At 38.0% G+C, this 20,971-nt stretch overlaps 1 protein-coding gene across 4 annotated transcripts in view; it reads right to left on the bottom strand.

The window, feature by feature from the left end:
- CEP128 (centrosomal protein 128) overlaps window positions 1–20,971 on the bottom strand; it is a 250,130-nt gene that overhangs the window by 16,503 nt on the left and 212,656 nt on the right. For all 4 annotated transcript variants that reach the window (XM_067462949.1, XM_067462950.1, XM_060757262.2 and 1 more), the window contains 3 exons: window positions 9,793–9,870; window positions 7,507–7,620; window positions 4,023–4,125 (listed from right to left, as the gene is read on the bottom strand). In XM_067462949.1, the coding sequence (XP_067319050.1) occupies window positions 4,023–4,125; window positions 7,507–7,620; window positions 9,793–9,870 (295 nt within the window). The remainder of the gene's footprint in view (window positions 1–4,022; window positions 4,126–7,506; window positions 7,621–9,792; window positions 9,871–20,971) is intronic.

Raw genomic sequence — 20,971 nt, forward strand, 5'->3', positions numbered from 1 at the left:
ATCAGGACCATTTCTATCACTCCTAAATACCCATATTCTTCATTCTCACCTGTGACAACAACATAGAAACATTTTCAAGAGCAGCAAACTTCTGTCTTAAAGAGAGAGGCTTTGACATTCAAGAAATGACACAGACATATACAATTTGTTCTACAGGGTAATGTGGGATGACAAGAGTGTTTACAGAAATACAGAAAACTGCTGTGAAGTCAAATCATGGGCCCAGTTATTTTTCTACAACAATTGGCAACAACTCTCCAAGTCTTCCCACAGCCCGACCTAAAGAAGTTTATGGTTTAACCTAGGATAACATGAATGCAAAACATCTCCTCTGCCAAGGAGCTACATGTTCAGTGTTGTTTACAGAGTGGATAAGTTTTAACTTAACTCAGCAGGCCAATTCCTAGGTGGCTCCCTAACCTTTAAGTAATATACTATGCGCATAAAGAATATCTACAGGTTTTAATGTTGAGAGAATCTGATAAGGTAGTAACTGCTAATTATATTCCATTTTATTATTAGTAATAGAAAGAGTTTTATTAAATAAGAGATAAAACCATATGCAAACACAGCCTGTCCAAATCTGTTTAGCCCACGTCCCCCAATGGCTTGATATGAACAACATATATATTGATATTTCTGTGTAACAAAACTGACTCCTGGATCCTTGCCATCACACAGTTCTCTTCCTGAATTGGTCACTATTTAATTGGAAAACTTAAATCAATGTTTGCAGCTTTTCTACAAGGCTACGACACTTGCAAAATGCCGCACCCAAATTTAATGGATAGATAATAGTATCCCAACTAATGAAGTGCTACCAGCACTGGTGATCTGTGCACCAGTGCTGGTTTGCAAGATATTGGCTACTGATCCATGGAAAGTTTCCAGGAAATGAATAGTTCGAGTCCATGGGCAGAAACATGTTAAGTGGCACATTATGACCAAAAAGAAAATTCTGGTCATGTACGTCTGATAGCTCAAGAGGCATTGAGCTGAAGAAAATCATTGCCCGTTTTGGTCTACCTGACATTCTACAATGTTTGATAGTTTATCGAAAATATCCCAATTTGTCTGATTTCTTCAACTGGGAACAGGATAGGAAAACGATCTTCCCATATTTAGAAAATACCTTCTAGTATTGGAACAGACAGCCTAGCAACTTAGTGGAGAAATAATGATCTTTGCTCAGTTCTGTTTCAGTCTTGTTTATAGATTCTATAGCTAACTTCACTAGAAACTGACTTCTCAGATTAGCATAGGAAAGATCAAACTATACTTTAAAAAGCAAAATGGGGACCTCAGCTTTTATGAAGCTCATCTGAGCCAAACTAGACTTTATCATACACCAGGTGCACAATCTAGGCCTAGTTTCTGTTACAACTACTACAGTGAGCCTCTGATTCCCCTCAATTTTTATCTGCAAATCTCCTTTCTTTCCTTCATAGATGCAGGTCATAGTCTCATTGTCATTGGATGATCTTGGGTTGTCATATGTTCTCTGTTTCACCCACCTCACAGGTTAAAGTTGTGAGAAGGAAAGCCATGTATCCTGTCTTGAGCTCATTAAAGGAAACACAAGTTATAAATGTTTCTAACCAAAGCAAAAAAAACCCCCAGAGAGTTCATAATCCTAGCTGACAGCTGAAGCAGAATTAAACACCGGGAAGGAAGGGCAACAAGGAAAGTGAACAGAAAGGGCTTTGCTGGAGATTCCCTGGGGATGAAAATTACAGTGAAATTCTTTACTAGCTTGGATTAAAATTCAAGCAGTCATAATGGTCACCTTGGGTCTGATATAAAGCATTAGAAACTCCCATGATACATAACCTGTGCCAAATGAATATGATCTTCAGGAAATCATTGTAACAGATATGGATCATAATAAAAATGCAGCAGATTTTCAAAAGGGCAAGATTTTATAGTTCTGCTCAGGTCTCCTGCTAGAGGTTGATTAAACTTGTATTTTGACATATGTGAGGATCACTTAGCACTGAAATGATCCATGCATTCATCAAGCTTTACAGACTGTATACTGCCCATGCTTCCTATAGCAAACTAACAGTAAGCTCTTGCCCCTCTATGCTATTCCATGCATATAGCTAAACTCCATCTATATGCTTGCATAACAAATTTTTTTTGTACGAGATTTTTGCATACGATTTTTAGTGTTACCTTTTGTAGGAAAGGTTCTCTTTTTGTAGACACTTTTATTAATTAAGTTATTGCCCTCTGCCCCAACAGAAAGCAGTCATCACGCACAGAAAATGCACAGGCCAGCCTGGAAACTTTTTTTTGTGCAAACCCCTACAGTTCTCATGCAAAAAACCAATTAAACAAACAAACCTACATATATTTCTGTGCAGAACAATTTTCTGAAACACTTCAGAGTGAGCAGAATAAAAGGTGAAACTGCATAAAATTCTCACTACTGTATCATTCTTCCCAGCTGGGTTTCCAAAGTGTCACTAAAGCCATTCCACAACAACAACAACAACAAAACAATAATGTTGAATGTTATATTTCCATCTTTATTTATTATTTATTTATTTATGCTATGTCTATCTCGCCTTTCTCAAACCCGAACATGACTCAAGGCAGCTTACAACCGGCAGCCATTCAATGCCGTAACAGTATACAATGTATAATTTAAAACATTTAAAGCAAGTTTATAAAAACATACAATAAAACCATATAATCCTTCCCAGGTGTACTCTGCTATGAATATCCTTCCTTTACCTGCACTCTTGCTTTTGTTAAATGCCTTCAAGAGGGCTTAAACCTCCAAGACCCCTTGTCATCAAAAGTCCTTCTCAGGCCCTGCAGATTCAGGACTATAATCTCCTTGATTGAGTCTATCCACCTGCAATGCACTCTTCCTCTATTCCTACTGTTGTATTGATTGGCTACCATATTTCTATTGGAACAAGCCCAAGCAGCATAAAATGGATGGAGAAGAATATTGAACAATGAAAGAAAACACTCTCCTCTGCTTTAGAAACATTCATAGAAATAACATGTCTAATTCCATGTTGTCTGATGTTAAATGGGAAAGTGAATGGCTGGCACTGTACAAGGTTGCTAGAAAATATTTTGTGCTTCATATACCATCACACTGACCCATGAAGCCTTATTGCAATGTATCTCCTTCAAAGACTGAGGCAATGCCATCAAAGAGAGAGATGGCATTACAAAACAACACAGCCAACAATTATTGTTTCATGTAGCATTCTAATGTTTATATTTAGAAAGGCACTATGCCAACCACTTACAAACTGAAGTAATATTTTGCTCAAGTAACAATTTAAACATTCAGGAATCCTTTAGATGGTATGTGTTCTAGTTCATGACCAAACAGAATAGTAATAGACTTATGCTGCATGGATTTTCTCCTTAAGTTTTCACTACACAAATATCACAGCTGAGATGGGCCACTGAAGAATTTAATGCAAGGTGTCAAGAATCATGATTTATTTGGAATTTTAGCACAACATTATTTATGAATTCACATAAACAAAAAGTTTTGGTTTATTGCCAAGAATAAATCATATTTTTGCAAGTCCCTTTCATGAACCAATTTAATTTCTTGCCCATAGAATTGGGAGTATATTAAATTCCTGAGTAAAAATGTTCTTTATGTTGATGGTCTCAAACACAGCCTCAGTTAAGATTATTACCCAAGTTGTTATTGTCTTGAAATATCTTACACACATACACAAGCTATTCAGATGAAAATAAAATCCAAGACATGCTCATTCTCTTGAGAACAGCCTCATTAAGTTCACCCAAGAGGGGAAGGTTATTTGCTGGCAAGAAAGGGACACCAGTTGGCCCAACTGACTTCTTCATATTAAATATTCTAGACAGGGTTATGTGCATTTTCATTGCTGGAAACCATCACATCTTTCAAAACATACCAATGAAGTATTTTAGGAAATTAGAATAAAGCTCTAATTATCTCAATGGGAAAATGGGGGGAAATCACTGTATTATTCCACTTGTTACAGAAGATCTATACTTACATCCTGAATTGGAAAGCAAAGAGCTGGACATAAAGCTGGTATTGGTTCGCCAGTTGGAAGATGCACCTTGTATAGCAGAAATATCAGCCCCAGTTTTCTTATCCTGTAAGAAGCAATGAAAATCTTCCTATGAAAGGCTTCATTTTGATGTATTTCCTTTTATCTTTTGAGATTAAAAACAGCCTAAAGCCAGGGTTATATAATGTGGTAAACTTCTTTTAAACTGATAAAATCTGGCTTCAGTGTTCAGAATGTAAATCTACTTGTTAGCATTAAATCTGATTTCCTTCCAGATTCTGTGTCCTTGTCAACACTTAGAATTCTGGGAGAGGTCGTCTCTTGTACTTGCTGAGAGTTCTGCACATATCTAGGGCAACATGTGGAATAAAATAGGAATCTCATTCTCATCCAAAGAACCTGCAAAGTGGCACTGAGTGAATGATAACTTGCCCAGCTTGTTACACCACAAAACAAGTGTTTTCAAATAAATCAATATATTATTCCACACTGAAAAAATTCTAAAGAGCAGAATACCTGTCTGACATTTTGCTAATGCAAACCCAGCACTAAGGATGCAATCTGATTTGCTGCTCATGCACTTGTGAAAAAGGCAGCACTATAATCTGAAAGGAAAAATGTCAGAGGACTTCTTGGAAAATGAAGTTGTTCATTCTTTTTCCTAAAAATTAACCCATCACTTGAGTATGGATCTTTTCTAGTTCTCTGAAGCATGTTTGAGGGTGCATGAGAAGATGCAGCAGGTGATATGGATCCCACTGACAGGAGTGGTATTGTAAGAAAATGGCCTTGTAAGATCTACCTTAAGGCTTTGTATGATCTGCCTAATTGATGTAGTGAAACGTATGTGCACTGTTGTACTAGTGAGAGGCAACCTTTCACACCATAATCTTGACTTCTAAATGTCCCAATCTTTTTGATAGCTTTTCTAGAGAAGTTGGACTTTTCAATGAACATTATCAGAACTTTCAGATAGAGTGGGCCAACAAGACCTCCTTACCATTCCTTCCCTATATTGTGGGCTGTTGTTTCTGCTAAGTCATAGAATCCTACAAGACAGGAGGAATAAACATGCTGTTGCAGGAGCAGCAGTTGGCCCAGTGACCAAAAGAAGGGATCTGGAAATATCTGGGAACCTACAGTGATATCAGAAATTTACAACTAGAGAGCACAGTGTTTTTGATGAAGATAGAGGTTCCTAAACATGTTCTACCTTGGTGCTAGCTTTCCTGTCCCTGCTGATGAAGGACATTTATAAATTAAATCAGGAGAAGCAGGAGAAGGAAATAGGAGGTAAGAAAGACTAAGGATTTAGGAACTGGTGAATTAAAACCCAATCTTTGAAGCATGACTTTATGTCTCTCTTGAATATGTCCTAATTTGCTTGCGTCTTCTGAATTGGGGCTCTCATTTCAACTTTTTCCAATAATTATTAAATTTGTTGAAACCTGCCCAATACATATAATTAAACTCAATTGTTTAGGTTTTTGAACTATCTTACACTTTGAGGACCATTGAAAGACAGTTGGACATGCAACACAATGTAGTTATCTAACTTAGATGATATTAGAGTCAGTTATCCAAACTCAAGTAGCTTAGATTCTTTCATTGAGTTTACATGGGTTGGCTTCAGTACACTGCAGTCAGACAACTAATCTTGGCTCACCAGACTGTACATGTTTTCTCAGTATTATCCACTGGCTTCTAAGTAGTTTCTAAAACCAATTTGTTGTTCTAGAATTAAAGCCCTAAATGGCTTCACTAGTGAAAGTCTGTCATTCCTTTCAGTATTTTTTTTTAAAGTCTGTGCTCAAGGTGCCTCCACTTGAAGATTAGACAGGTAGTACCAGGAACGGGTAGTCTTTTCTAGAGGGGTGCCTCATTTCTGAGCTTCCCCTTTAGGGACATTTTGTTGGAATAAAATTTACTGTTCTTTGATAAGACAAGCAAAGTTTCTCAGAATCTGAAAGAAAACATTCCTTGGGGGATTTTGCACAATGTCCTGGACATGGATAAAACCTAGAAATTGTAAGGGGATACTTGAAAGCACATCAAGAGCATTGGAAAAGAAAGGAGTAAGTGTTGTGTTCTTTTGACAGCAACAAAAAAGAAACAAAATTAGACCGATTCACTAATTTTCACATAAGACAGTTTCTGTGGAGATCAAGAGAGGGGAGCAATGAAAAGATATTTGCAGACTATTTCAAGCCAGTCAGCGAAACAAACAATGAATACTTTTCTTACTTGCTGTGGATCATTTTATTCCATTTGTAAACAAATATGACAAAAAGGAATATCACATGGGTTAAAGAGATGCCCGTGTCATAGACTTTATTGTCTAAATGAGGGGTGATAGTGAGGGGCTCCATGGCATTATGCTGCTTCCCCCGCCTCCTCCTCTTTCCTCCTCCTGAGAAATGCAGTGAAATTAAAGTTTGGAGCTGCTCAAAGCAGCTTTAGCATTCTCCTGAGGCACAGACCCTTTCTCTCCCACTGCCCAGACTATGTTTCTTGCCAGCCAGGCGTTCACCCATCCCCTTTCCTTGCTTCCAAAGTCCTATTTCCCTTCCACCACTCAGGGGCTGCTTTGATTGTGTTTTTCCTGCATGGCAGAAGGGTGTTGGACTGGATGCCCCCTGTGGCGTTCCACTGAAATACTGTTAAGTTTATTTTGGTTAACATTGTTCTTCATTTTAAATATTGTATTGTCTTCTTCTTTTTTCTTTTTTCTTTTTTGCACTGTGTGAATTAGTTCATACCAACATTCTCCATCCATCTGCCACTGGCCTGGCCCATGCCTAATTTTATACACATTATATATAATATATAAACATTTCTTGGGGATCAATGAGAAATGTTTCTTCGAAAGGATTCTGCGGATGAAAAGGTTTGAGAATTGTTGGAACATTTTAGTAGAATCAGCAGTGTATAGAATTCTTAATATCTAGTACACATATCTATACACATATCTAGACTACAGTAGAAGTAGAAATTGTGTTTCCTGCAGATGTTGTTGAAATGCAAATCTCAGTAGACCCAGCTAGTGTAGCCAATGTAGAGGGAGCTCCAAGTCAACGACATCTCAAAGACCATTACACTTTTCAGCATTGGATAAATTCATGTAGAATAAGGCTATTGTTGCCTTTTAAACAGAGATAAAATGAAACCTCTGTGTTGTTTAAAGGCTGACAAGCTCTGATTATCAGAAGCTGGGGACAAACAAAGAAGAGAGCAACTATTTTTACTGCACAAACTTACTAGGTCACTGTTGGAGACACAGTGCTGGCATTTCGGAGTCTTTCGTCTGACCTACCAAGATGAGTTGAAGTCTTTATATACTTCCAATGAATAGAATTGGCCCTTTGCTCTATGAGATTAAACATTTTGTAGAGTCTAGCAATTACAGCTTATTTCTTTAGTTGTTTCACAAACAAAGGTGGACTAAAGAGATAGGATGTAAACTTACCCTGAAGTCTTCAAGTCTGCGCTTTGAGTCTTCCAGATGCTGCTGTAAAGAGCCCACAATTTCCTTGTATTTACTGCATCTCTCGGCAATAACTTCTGTCTGAGTGTGAGAACCCTGTGGTCAAAGAGAAACAAAAATCCAGCATTAACATGAAATATTAACACTAGTGAAGCTGACAAAATTATGTTCATGGGATAAAGTGGAATACTTAAGATTCTGATATATGTAGATGTCACAGAAAGTTGTCTGATTAACTGGCTATTCAACATATAACATTGAATAGCCTTGTGCAACACAGCCCTACCTAATAACTCTAAAACAGTGGTTCCCAACCTGTGGGTCGCCAGATGTTTTGGCCTTCAACTCCCAGAAATCCCAAGAGCTAGTAAACTGGCTGGGATTTCTGGGAGTTGTAGGTCTAAACACCTGGGGACTCCCAGGTTTTGAACCACTGCTCTAAAAGAACCTAAGTAGGGACAGTCCTAGTTAGTACTTGGTGGCAGACACCAGGCACTGTAGGCTATTTTTAAGGGGAAATAACTCACAAAACCACCTTTGAGTACTTCTTGCCTAAGAAAACTCTATGGAATGTATGAGATCATGATACATCAGAAGGCAACTTGAAGGCACACACACACACACAGCCCTTTGTACAAGCACTGTACTGACACCGTTTAAAATAAAACTGTTTTAGTCCCAGGCTGAGGGATTCTGGGACTTCTAAGCCAAAAGGGGGATTTGTACATGTTCTTATTTTATATGTTTATTCCCGGATGTTTCTGGAGTTGGAAATCTTCAGTTCAAGAATCAAGAGGACCAGGTGGGCATAGACAAGCAAAAGATTTCTACTTCTACAGAGGCCACGCTGCTGCTCCAACTCAAAAAGGAAATTTGGTAGTTTATTATTGAATGAAGAACTTGGTCTCTCCAGCTGCTGATATCTTTCACTTACCATTCCCCTTCCTGTTTCTCTCAAACTTGCCCTGGAACTGAGGACAGTCCCATGCTGGAATCCCCCAAAGTATATACAATTACATGTGTTATCTTGTTCTGATTGAATGTCAGAATGAGAACTCAATACAACTCTCAGTTTCCTCATTCCTGCCTTGTTTTGTCAACATTTGAACAAGACGATACAAGATGGAAGTCTCTCAAACTGACTTTTTAATTCAAGCAAATCACCCTGAATTTATTTAGATAGTTTCACTCATCCAGCAGAGCAATTAAGCACCTGTTCAAAATGACATTAAAAAATTCAGTTCCTACTTAGTGAACTAATTTGTTTTAGTGGGACTTTGAATTGCTTAAGTACTTTGATTGTTTAGAGCCTTGTGACCCATGTCATATGCGAAGCATGGTACTAATTAAGAAAAGCAAACAATGGAATAGAACTACTGAGATATTTTGCATGTTAAATATCTAGCATGAATTTTGTCCCCAGTACAGAAAGGCATATTTACCCAACATAATGAACAAGCCTGATATTCAAACAGCTTTCCTATTGATGTTGTAGTCTTTACAGGCTTATCAATAAGTAATGCCAACTGTGAAACCTTAAGCATCCTGTGTGTCATCATTTGGGAAGCTGTTCTTGGGGACTGAATAGTATTATCTCTCAATAAACCCAACCAAACCAACAACTTTTCAAATATTAACACAAGTAAAAGCTGCTAACAAGCTAATACAAAACAAATCAGCTTATCAAAATATGGCGAACAGATCAGAAACTTTGGCAATGAGAAGATATAATCTCTAATTATATTATCCAACCTTAAAAACCCTGTTTGTTTGTTTTTTAAAAAATATCCAGCACTTTGGAATAGGAATCAAGGGAAGCTAAAAGGACTTATCTTAGGGGATATTCCATCAGAAAAAAAATGGTTGGAAGATAGGGAAGCTGTTCAATAATAATAATAATAATAATAATAATAATAATAATAGTAATAATAATAATAATAATAATAATAATAATAATAATATACTTTAATTATTTTCTGCACTATCTCCCTGAAGGAACTGAGGGCAGATTACAGTACACATATATGGCAAACATTCAATGTCATTATACAATTAACAAGAACAGACAGTACATGAACAGAGGTAAAGAATAGATCTATCCACCCATATAAAGAAAATCCAAGTAAATTGAAGAGTTTAAAATATACCTGGATTTTAAGGGTCCCAACACAGCTGATTTCCTATTGCACAAGATGATGTTAAATATTTTAATCACAACTTATTTTTAATAAATATTTTCTAAAGAAACAAAAGGCAAAAGAGTCTCACTCCCAAATCTCTGGAATCTTCCAAAAAGTTCAGTTTCTCTGGAACAGACTCCAAATGATCCAAGGCCACTCGTGTACTCTGAAGAATATAAATAAAAGAAAAGAAATTTGTGATACTTGGTCTCATTTATTTTTAGTATTAGGTATATGTTCTACTATAATGGAATTAAAGATGGCACACACACACACACACAGAAAAACAAATAAGACTATCTATTATGACAAAACTAAATCAAAGCACAGTTTAAAGTACAGGGTGTATCAAAAAGATGAACCTGATTTGAAATCTCTGTATTTCTGCAACCATCCACAACCTGTGAATGAACCTCTTACTACGTGAAAGGCTGGGTCATAGAGTTTGAAATAATTACCACTAGATCCATTGGGTCCATCATTTTGAAACACACTGAACAATTTTAAAACGTTAAGCAAATTATTGTGTGTCTATATGTGCCTTCAAATCACTTGTTGACTTATGGTGACCCCATGAATGACATAGGCTTTTCTTAGGGAAGGACTACTCAGAGGTGATTTTGCTAGTTCCTTCCTTTGAAATATAGTCTTCAGCACCTGGCAGTCTCCCATCCAAATAACCAGGACTAACCCTTCTTAGCTTAGACGATCAGATGGGATCTGGTGCCTTCAGGTTATTTAGTTTGCCCACCCAAGTGGTAACAACAAGTTTGTTCTCAGCAGCCGGTCACCTGCCAAAGGTTTGCATGAATTTTCTAAGAAGGTCTCTTGCTGTCAGTAGATACAGAACAGAGAGTCTGTCTAGCTTCATTGGCAAACAGTTCCAGATTCTAAGAGGAGCTCCCAAGAAAGTCATCTCATGTGCCTGACAGGGAATGGGAGGGAGAGACAGAACAGCCTCCCCATAATATCTCAAGGTCTGGATAGGCTCATATGGAGGAATAATGTCTTATCACATTTTCTGAAGGGTTATTCTCTATGGGCCACTGCTTCTTAAGCTTTGGGTCCCAACCCCAAACTATAAATACAATTTGTAGACATCAGTAAAATAGAACTACAATTACAATGTTTATTTTGTTCCAAGAGAATCTCTTTGAGCCAAAACACAATAACAACTGAAATCCTCATCAAGATGTTAAAACCTCACTTCAGATTGTCATAAAAGGAAACCTATATCTAGTAGTAACGAAGTATTAGCTATCTCTCAGAACTGAACACTATGCTGCACTGAGCATGTGACTGAACTTGTCATAAAACAGTAAAGCCTATAATTCAATTGAAGCTACTGCCATCATTACATACCAATAAACATATTTTATCACTTTGTGTTATGCCCAGAGATAAACATACAGACAGTGAAGATGTTTTAACAAACAACTTATATGATCCTTGTAACCAGTCCCAGTCAGTATTCCGACTGCATCATTTGCTGTTACCAAAGCCAGCTTCACATAAAGTGTGTTACATTGGTCCAAACAGGATGAAACCAAGGTGTATCTAATTTCTCAAGGAATGGGTATAATTGGTGTGCCAATCTTAACTGTGCAAACACACTCCTGGACACTTCTGAAAGCTCAGCACCCCAAGTTCAGGGTTTAGTTCAAGAGTATACCCAAGTTGTGAGCCTAAGATTTCATGAAGAGTATAATCCCATCCAGCACAGGCAGAATCCCTGTTCTGCCTTTCAACTGATCAGGAACATCTCTTAACACCACTGTTCAAAATTAGAGTCTAAGGAGATTGCTAAAATCTCAAACCCTGCAAAGAATTATCAAAGGGTTAGATTTAGATTGTAAACCAGCGAACTAGAAACAGTTAAAATACCAATTTGTATGCTGTTGTCAATGAAGAGCAGGATAGAAATACTATAAATTGAAAGATAAATAAATAAATAACATTCTGGTTTATTTGACTGGATCACAGTGTTCACAAATAAATAAGTGCAGAATCTGATAAGACTGGCTTATGTTCTCACTACCAAGTCCAGCTCCCAATTAAGTAACAGAACGACATGTATAGACCAATGCTGAAGGAAAAAGAAACTGAAATCAACAAACATCAATCTTGGAAATGGGTTCAATCATAAAAATAAAGTAAGATGATTGCAAAATCTTTCCAGATCCTTCCAGTGGCGCAGTGGGTTAAAGCACTGAGCTGCTGAACTTGCTGATCGAAAGGTTGCAGGTTTGAATCCGGGGAGCGGCGTGAGCTCCCACTGTTAGTTACAGCTTCTGCCAACTTAGCACTTCGAAAACATGTAAATTTGAGTAGATCAATAGGTATCACTCTGGCGGGAAGGTAACGGCACTCCATACAGTCATTCTGGCCACATGACCTTCGAGGTGTCTACAGATAACGCCAGCTCTTCAGTTTAGAAATGGAGACGAGCACCAACCCCCAGAGTCGGAGATGACTGGACTTAATGTCAGGAGAAAACCTTTACCTTTACCTACTTCTATAGGTACCTTTACCTACTTCTATATCTATCAGTTATTATTTTCAAAATAGTTTCACCTGTTATCACTGTATGTGTTAGCTTAAACAAAAGCAAACAAATACCCTAGAAAAAGGGTAACTACAGGAACCTTCCTTTTCAATAAAAGGTAGGTGCACAAATCAAGTACTGTATAAACTGTACAAATTAAGTTAGTCTACATAAAAATATTCAGGGTTTCCACTTTGATTTTACTAACACACAACTAACTTGCATAATTAGAACTGATAAACAGTGTGCAACGGGATTTTCAGCACAAAGCATTCTAAGTTATATGACATGTTTATTGAGACAACTAACCACACCATGCAATATACAATTAGTTTTACACCTTAAAATGGCCAAGAAGTTTTCTCACAAGGCGTTTCTTTACCTTGTCTTTCGCAAACGTAAAAAAAAAATGCTCAGAGGTGTCTATCAATGTCTTTCCCTCATTAAATTGTCCACCACTGTGCTTCTCCCACAAAGAAGCTGCACTCATTCATATTGCATGCTTCATTTATAGTGGCCTTATGTTCATCAAAGCCTTGATTTTCCACTCCATTAATTTATGATGAGTCGCATGGTTTGCTACTTCTTCCCAGAGCCGTTTGTGGCCCTGGTCTCCACAAGGGCTTGAAAGGTTGAGGGATATCTGGAAAAGGCTGCAGATTCTCAGCAAGCCTCCCTCTGTAGTTTTCAGGAATGGAAAAGTTAACTGCACGAGACAGAATAACCAATCCAAACATTCAGCCATCATCTCAGGACAATATGTTTCAGGGATATTTTGTTATTACCACATGAAAAAAAGCTGTATAGCTGCTGATTTTAAACAGAACCACTCGCCCTTAAACTATTTTTTTTCCTTTCTTTCATTACAGACACACTGAAAGTTTACATTAGCAATCCTGGAAAGTAACTGAATCCACTGGAAAGTCAGGCTTCGAAACTTCCATCTCCTATGGAGCCTGATTTGAAATTGCTCCCATTTTGAGGCAGCAACCCATAACTGTGTTACCGTAAATTGACATATTCAGACTTGAGACATGAACTGCAGGGACTGTTTGCAATTTCCAAATTTTCCATTTCTTTGATGGTAATTTGAAACTTTCTATTGTGTGAGTGGGACATTCTTAGCATGCTTGAAAATGAGAAGAGTTGAGTGTTACAGTGCAAACCCGGTCGTGGAGGTTTTATGTTTCAGTTTGCAATAAAACTACATGTGTTTCTGGCTCAATAATGGTTTTCCTACTCCTTCAGAGAACCAAAGCAATATGAGTCCCAATTTTATCTTCAGTGGCAGCTAAAAATATGGTCATTTCTGACCAGGGAAGTAGGAATAGACTTCTTGTCTCATTACGAGGGGCAAGAATAGCATGTTGTAAAGCTACAAAAGAGTGCTGTTTGCTGGGAAGATGGAAAGAACAGCAGAACAGAAACAACAGTCAAAGGGGAGGAAGAAATTTTGCTTTCAGCTGAACCATGGAAGTGGTGCAGTGATAATTTAGTGACTCGCACAACAACCTCCTTAATATGGATCAAGTACCATATTTGTATCATTAATGACGGCACTCTTCTCTATTAAAAGAGATAGGTTTAGCCATGCAGAACCAAATGCTAAAAAGGATGGTGGGCACACCTGACACACAGGGCAATTAAGTACGGCTAATTATTTCCCAGAAACCGCAAATGATGTGCCATAATGCATACAACTAATCTTGTAGAGAACAATCATGTCTGTCTGCTCATTATTTAACAGGGAACAAAGGGCATCGATACCGTGAGTTGATGAAGCTGATAAGTGGCAACAAACTCCAGTTGCACTGATAGAAGCCGCATTGGTGGTAATTTACTTAAAAGCACGCTGTTCTATCATGGGGTGAATGCTATTAATCTTTTCTTGTTTTCTTAACATAAAAGATTATTTACTTTCTAAGAGGTGTGCAGTGTTCTCAGAGAGAATGAAAAAAACAAATTACTCATTTTCCATGACTTCATATAAACACTTTGATGTTTAAAGAGCATGTGAACAGTTAATCCTTCTTAGATTGATGCATTCGCAGTGATAGGCAGCTACGGGTTTTCCCTAGGGACAGATCTAAATCAAAGTCAGATGCTACATTTTATTTTTAGTCTTGAAACCACAGTGATAAACATGAAAATAAAACAAGTTACGCTCCTCTATGCTTTTCATGGGTTTTGGCTTTATATTAAATACATAGGAAAATGTAGAAATAGATTCAGTGTCTAACAATAAAGGATGCCTAACTCCTGAACTAAGTATTGCAAACAGCTATTATTAGTATACATTTTTTTAGAGAAGGCTTAGGGACCAGTTAAGAGATCCTCAGAATATATGGTATAATCCATAATACGACAAAGTGTGCATATTTAAAGTGACTGAAATGTATTTGGTCACACAGTTAGGTATAACTTGACTAAAAGATATAGTTAGAGGTGACCCAAGGATAGTCTCTTTCAAATTGTTAGTCTATAGATATGTAGGAACTACAAGTCAGACTTGGCCACAGTGGTCCATGCTCTCATTACATCTCAGATTACTGCAATGTGCTCTATGTGGGGTTGCCTTTGAAGACTGTTCTGAAGCCTCAAGTAGTCCAACGGGCAGTAGCTAATTTTCTAACTGGAGCGACACATAGGGAGCATACAATCCTCTTACTGAGCCAGCTCCACTGGCCACTGGATGCTGGTTTGCTACAGAGCACAATTCAAAGTGCTGGTGTTAGCCTATAAATCCCTAAATGGTTCCAGTCCAGCTTACTTATCTGAATGTATATCCCTTTATGAGCCAGTTAGAGCATTAAGATCGGCTGAGAAGGTTCTGCTCTCGGTCCCGTCACCTTTGCAGGTGCGACTGGTAGGCATGAGCAACAGGGCCTTCTCCGTGATGGCCACTTGGCTGTAGAACTCCCTCTCCAGCAAAATCAGATAAACCCACTCCCTTCTGATGTTTAGGAAACTACTGAAAATGTGTTTTTTTCAACAAAAAAATCATTTAGGGAGTGAGGTGAAGTAGTCAAGATAACTTTGAGATTGGTGAAATGTTGAATGTTCTAGGTTTTATATTTGTCTGTGTCCGATGTTTTATAGTTCACTGGTTTTAATTCATTGGTAGATGCTATTTTAGTGATGTGATATTTTTAGATTTGTGAGGCATTGAATTTTGCCAGTTACTTGTTGTGAACACTTTAAGTCCCCCTAGGGGTTGAAAAAAAGAGGCAAATAAATAAATAATTAAATGATACAGTGAGTTGGATTGAGACTTAGACTTCATTAGCACAAGTTAAATTAATTTTACTGGGTCCACCCTCAGTATACCTAACTCTGCCCAAAATTTCTTTCCATTAACAGTGCCACATAATTCAGTTTGAAACTGCATTATATGGCAATGTAGATGAAGCTTGAATCATTTTTTTAAAACTCTTGCCAGAAGCTGATAAAAGACAAATCACAGTATTTCAGATTTAGGAGTCCTAGGTTAAGGATGCTAACCCTGTATTTCTTCCATTTCTAACCCAACTTCTTTGTAGGATGAAATTCAAACTGATGTATCAAGAGGTGGTGTGGTTAAATCATTCTGTGTGGTTAACCACACAAGCATTTAACAAACCAGCCTAATTATAGAAGACCTAGAAAAACTCAAAAAGCTACCCTTTTCTGTGGCGGCCCCCAGACTTTGGAACGCCCTCCCCAAAGATCTCAGACAGGCCCCCACCCTAGCCATTTTCAGAAGGAATCTAAAAACTTGGCTGTTCCGTTGTGCCTTCCCAGACTAGGAATCCCCACCCAAGTCCTAGTAGCACCTTAGCATAACAATGTGTCGCTGCACACCGCACTTTCAACCTTACGTGCCTCCTACCAGTTCAGCACTTTTAACCCTTGTACCCCAGTGCGCCAGCCGAACCAGTTTTAATAATGTCCTTGATGTTCTGTTCATTGTCGTTATTTGCTATTTGTTTGATTTGCTTAGTTATTGTGGAGTTATTTTATTTTGTTTATTGTTTGATTTGCTTGTTATTGTGATGTTACATTCTATATTGTATTGTGTCTTGTGGCTTCGGCCTGTGTAAGCCGCATCGAGTCCTCCGGGAGATGCTAGCGGGGTACAAATAAAGTTAATAATAATAATAATAATAATAAATTCTCCAATCTTTCCCCACATCCTGACAACATAGAATGAAACTTGATGAATCAGACAAAGATCAGTATAATCTACTATCCTTTTTCCAACAGTCTAATCCAGTATCCTCTTTCCAATCAGATCTTTCTAGGAAATATCTAAGTTGGGGAAGAAATCCATAATAACTTGTTTGTGTTTTCACTTGGTTCATTAGGGAGACATGGTGACCCAAATAAAGCACTTAGGAAAGTGGCCAGTCATAAACAGAGAAAGCAATTTCTCAAGACATGGAAAACGTTCATCACTTAGCATGCTTTTTAGAATCCCAAAATGATATTCTCCCTGCTCACTTGAAAGCAGTTTTATCTGGGGAAATATTCTTAAGAAATTAGATTAGGATGCTCATCACACCACTATTCCTATTGCTTTCGATTGTGCCTGGCAAACAGACCAGACCCATCAAGGTCTATTAATCTGAAAGGATGTCATTTTGAGAAGGGAGAAAGCTTGTTTTCTATCACTCCAGAGATTACAGGCACAGGTTGACACTATTGTAAACTACATGTCCCAGGATTCCAGTGGTGTCCAACTGCATTAATTTTACAGTGTAGATGCACCCTATGACATGGAGCAATTGATCAAACTACTTGTTGTTTGCTTGCTGTTTTGTTTTTACTGATGTGTTGTTGGAATTGGCCTCATGTAAGCCGCCTCAAGCCCCCTTAGGGAGATGGTGGTGGGGTATAAATAAACGTCTTCTTCTTCTCCTTCTCCTTCTTCCATCGAGACCATTGTTTGTGATACTAGGAGAAGCACCCCACTATTTATATTACACATTATCTCAATTAAAAGTGATAGGGATTAAGTTCCTAGATAATTCTTATAACAAGGGGTCAGAAATAACTCAGATTTCTTTACTATGGCCTATCTTGAATGCCCAATTGTACAGCAATCAATTTCATTGCTCTGCGATTCTGGAATAGTGCATTAAAGACAAAAGTAAGCTCTGTGCTCAAGGAATCTACGTGCCACACGCTCCATTAGAGGCCCCAAGCACTCTAAGATATATTTTGCTGATTAAAGAATGAATGAACCATTTATTGAATAACAATCCCTGAACCTAATGATCAGCTTACCAAGGCTACAGTTCCATCACGTCTGCTGATTTTCTGAGTTAAGCTTATCAGTTCTAAAAATAATTTTGAGAGGCAAGGTCCATCAAACAAAGGCCTTTTTTTTGTTGAAGTGCTAAAATTTTGGATCATCATTCCTTGACCTATCTTTGCTCACATTTTTTGTAATAGACCCAGCTTCTCAAGATGGCGTGCAGCTGCTGTTTTTAACTTCTCCAGCTCCTGTTTTATTATGACAGATGTGTTTTTCAGCTGTTTGAAGGAAAAGGGTGATAACATTGTTTGTTTATTGGATTTATATCTCACTTTTCTCCAAAATGGGATTCAAGGTGGTGCTGCTAAAATAATAATTTACAAACCTTAAAAGGAATTAAATATCCATATTATTTAAAAAGATGGTTTTAAAGATAGTAAAACACCTGCAACATATTTAAGACATGGTTCAAATAAAAGATATTTTGTTTGTTTTGTTTTGGTTTATATTGATTTTTGATTTTTAATTAAAATGTATGCTGTAAAAGAAGTTAAAGAAAAGAAAGCAGAACAGTAAAACATAATTGTTGTATTTCATCATTATACTTTCACTTGACTTAGCCGATGGTTTGTTGACCGAAATAAAGGCTACTGACTGACTGACTGACTGACTGATAATTAAATATTTCCAAAAGTTTGAACTGTAAAGGAAAAGAAAATGAACAAATGGAAAGTTCATACTGATAGAATTTGCTATGAGATAAGGAAGAACAGTGGAGTTCTAGACAGTAGCTTTGCTCTTCTCAAGGTTTCTTTACTTTCAAGTGGCACAGGGAATCAGATCAGAAATTATAAGGAAGCATTCGGTGCCAGAAGTATTTTAGATTTTGGATTTTTTTTGGGGGGGGGGGAGATTGTGGAATATTTGTATTGGAGATGTGCCCCAAGTCGAAACAAGAAGTGCATGTATGTGTCGCATAGACCCTATATAAAATATTGTTTTGGTTTGGTTTGGGTGTTTTTTGTACATTGAATCACAAGAAAGCAAAGGTGTTGATATTTCAGCCTTCTATGTTTGAGGTTTTGGGGTATTTGAGATTTCAGAATTCTGGATAAAAGATGCTTCATGTACATCTAGTCTAAGCACACCGGTGGGGTTTTTCACGCCTCCAGCTTTATATAGGATTGCTAATGATGTGTTTAGCTCCTCAGAAAACTGGATATGATTACTGTGATTAACAGTAAATTAATCACTGAGCTAAAGGGTAAGAGAACTAAAGGACAAGATAGCAGTCTGTTTGATTCAGGACCTCTTCACACGGGCTGTTTTTTGGTGGTGGTAGTGGCGGCAGGTTTTTGGCAGTTTGACCATGGAGCTCGATAGCTACCATCACACCCTAGAGAAGCACTTCCAGGGTGGCTCCATGACAAAGCTGGCAAAAAACTCTGCCGCTGCCCAAAAATTGCTGGTGGAGCACAACCGGAGGCTTACTGAGGCTTCTTCCCATGTGCTGAGGCAGTAAGGTAGCTTAGATGATGCAGGGCATGGAGCGATAACCAGTGATTCTGTTGGCATGTGTAAAGAAGTCGTGAGATAGTGATGCCCAAAGATTAGCCAGTGAGTGTCACAACTGAACAGGATTTTGCTTCAAAATTGGTAACAGCGAAGAAACTGCAACACTCTAAGCATGACAGGATAGGGGAGAAATGGGATTTAAACTAGTCCTCACTGCATTGTTGTTGTTCATTTGTTCAGTCGCTTCCGACTCTTTGTGACCTCATGGGCCATCCCACGCCAGAGCACCCTGTCAGCCATCACCTCCCTCAGCTCTTTCAGAGTCAAGCCAGTCACTTCAAGGATACCATCCATCCATCTTGCCCTTGGTCGGCCCTCTTCCTTTTTCCTTCCATTTTCCCCAGCATAATTGTCTTCTCTAAGCTTTCCTTTCTTCTCATGATGTGGCCTCACTGCATTAGATGAACTAAATTAGATACATACTAACTGAAGTCCCATTAATTTAATGAGCCTACTCTAAATATGATCCATATAAATTGAGATTTTATGGGCATATTGCAGAATGAAGAAACTGTCTGAAATAATACGCAGATGTAATAAAGAATTTATACTACAAGCCTTGCAATAGGAAGAAATTGTGTTTAGTAACTACTGCAATACATATTTCAGGCAGTAGTTTTAGGAAATACATGCTTCATGATTTAATATCTGTTACTTATATATTTATTCACTACTATAAACATGGTTGCTGAAAAGATGTTAGGTTTTTAACCTACTTCCTCCTTGTTATTAATGATGTATGCACTTACATAAAAAGTAAAAGAATGAAACTCTCTCTTATGTTCTCACTTATTCAGAAGTATCTACAGTCAGCCCTCCACATTTACTGGAGTTAAGAGTGGGAAGTAGAAAAACCATGAATAAAAAACATTTTTAACTGGAAGAAAACTACTCTAAGAATCTCTAGATCCTCCAGTGCATTACTATGATCAAGTTCCAGTAATGAGGACACAGAGACTCCTAAAATGACATATTAATACTATCTGCAAATAACACTATATAACACAATTTTTGTTCCTAGGTTAAAAATGTCATTTCATAATTTGTTTTAACATAAAAACCAGGAAAAGTTTCTTAAACTGCAAAAACATTATTATTGTGATACATCCTGCAGCACATTTTGTTATAGTTTTGCAATGAATATCTCACTGAGTCTCAATCAATTCAACATAGTTTGTGGCAGCCAGAAAAACAAACTACAGTAATACCTTGATATACGAGTTTAATTTGTTCTGTGACCAAGCTCAAAACTCAATTTGCTTGTATGTCAAAGCAAATGTCCCCATTGAAATGAATTGAAATTGTATTAATCCATACAATTTCATAAAAACCACACCAATTTTAAATTAAGTTATTTACCTTCAAGATCAGAGAAGATAATGGCAGAGTGGAAGAGACTACCTCACTCCCCTCCCCACCCCCCAGTTCCAGCTCCACTCATGATTGGTGAACTGGGAGCAGCTCCAAAGGCGTGCAGCATAGGTTGCATGTTGCTACTAAGTTGCCGCTACCAGTGTGTTCTTCCTTCTTTTCTTCCTCCCTCCCACTCACTCTTTTTTCTCCTTCCTTCCTTCCTTGTCCTCCTCTTTCCCTCATGAGAGGAGGCAGCCAGCATGTACACATACACCCCCCCCCCCCAAACACTAGCACATAGATTCACCCAAGGAAGAGCAGCAAAACTACTGCTCCTGGCATGATTCAGCAAGAGGGCTCCTCCAGCTCTGCCCCCTCACGAGTGCCATTTGAAGTGCAAAGGGAGGGAAGGAGCATACACATGCATGGAAGAAGGCAGGACTTCTGTGGTGATGCAGGAGTTCCATTAGGAGGCTTGAGGGTGGCACAGAGGTTTAGTCTTCGAAGGGGAGCATGCACGTGCTTGGGTATGGGGGGGGGAGCTGCATGCATGTGCAC

This window comes from Anolis sagrei, chromosome 1 (genome assembly GCF_037176765.1).
Source record: "Anolis sagrei isolate rAnoSag1 chromosome 1, rAnoSag1.mat, whole genome shotgun sequence".
NCBI classification, from domain to species: Eukaryota; Metazoa; Chordata; class Lepidosauria; order Squamata; family Dactyloidae; genus Anolis; species Anolis sagrei.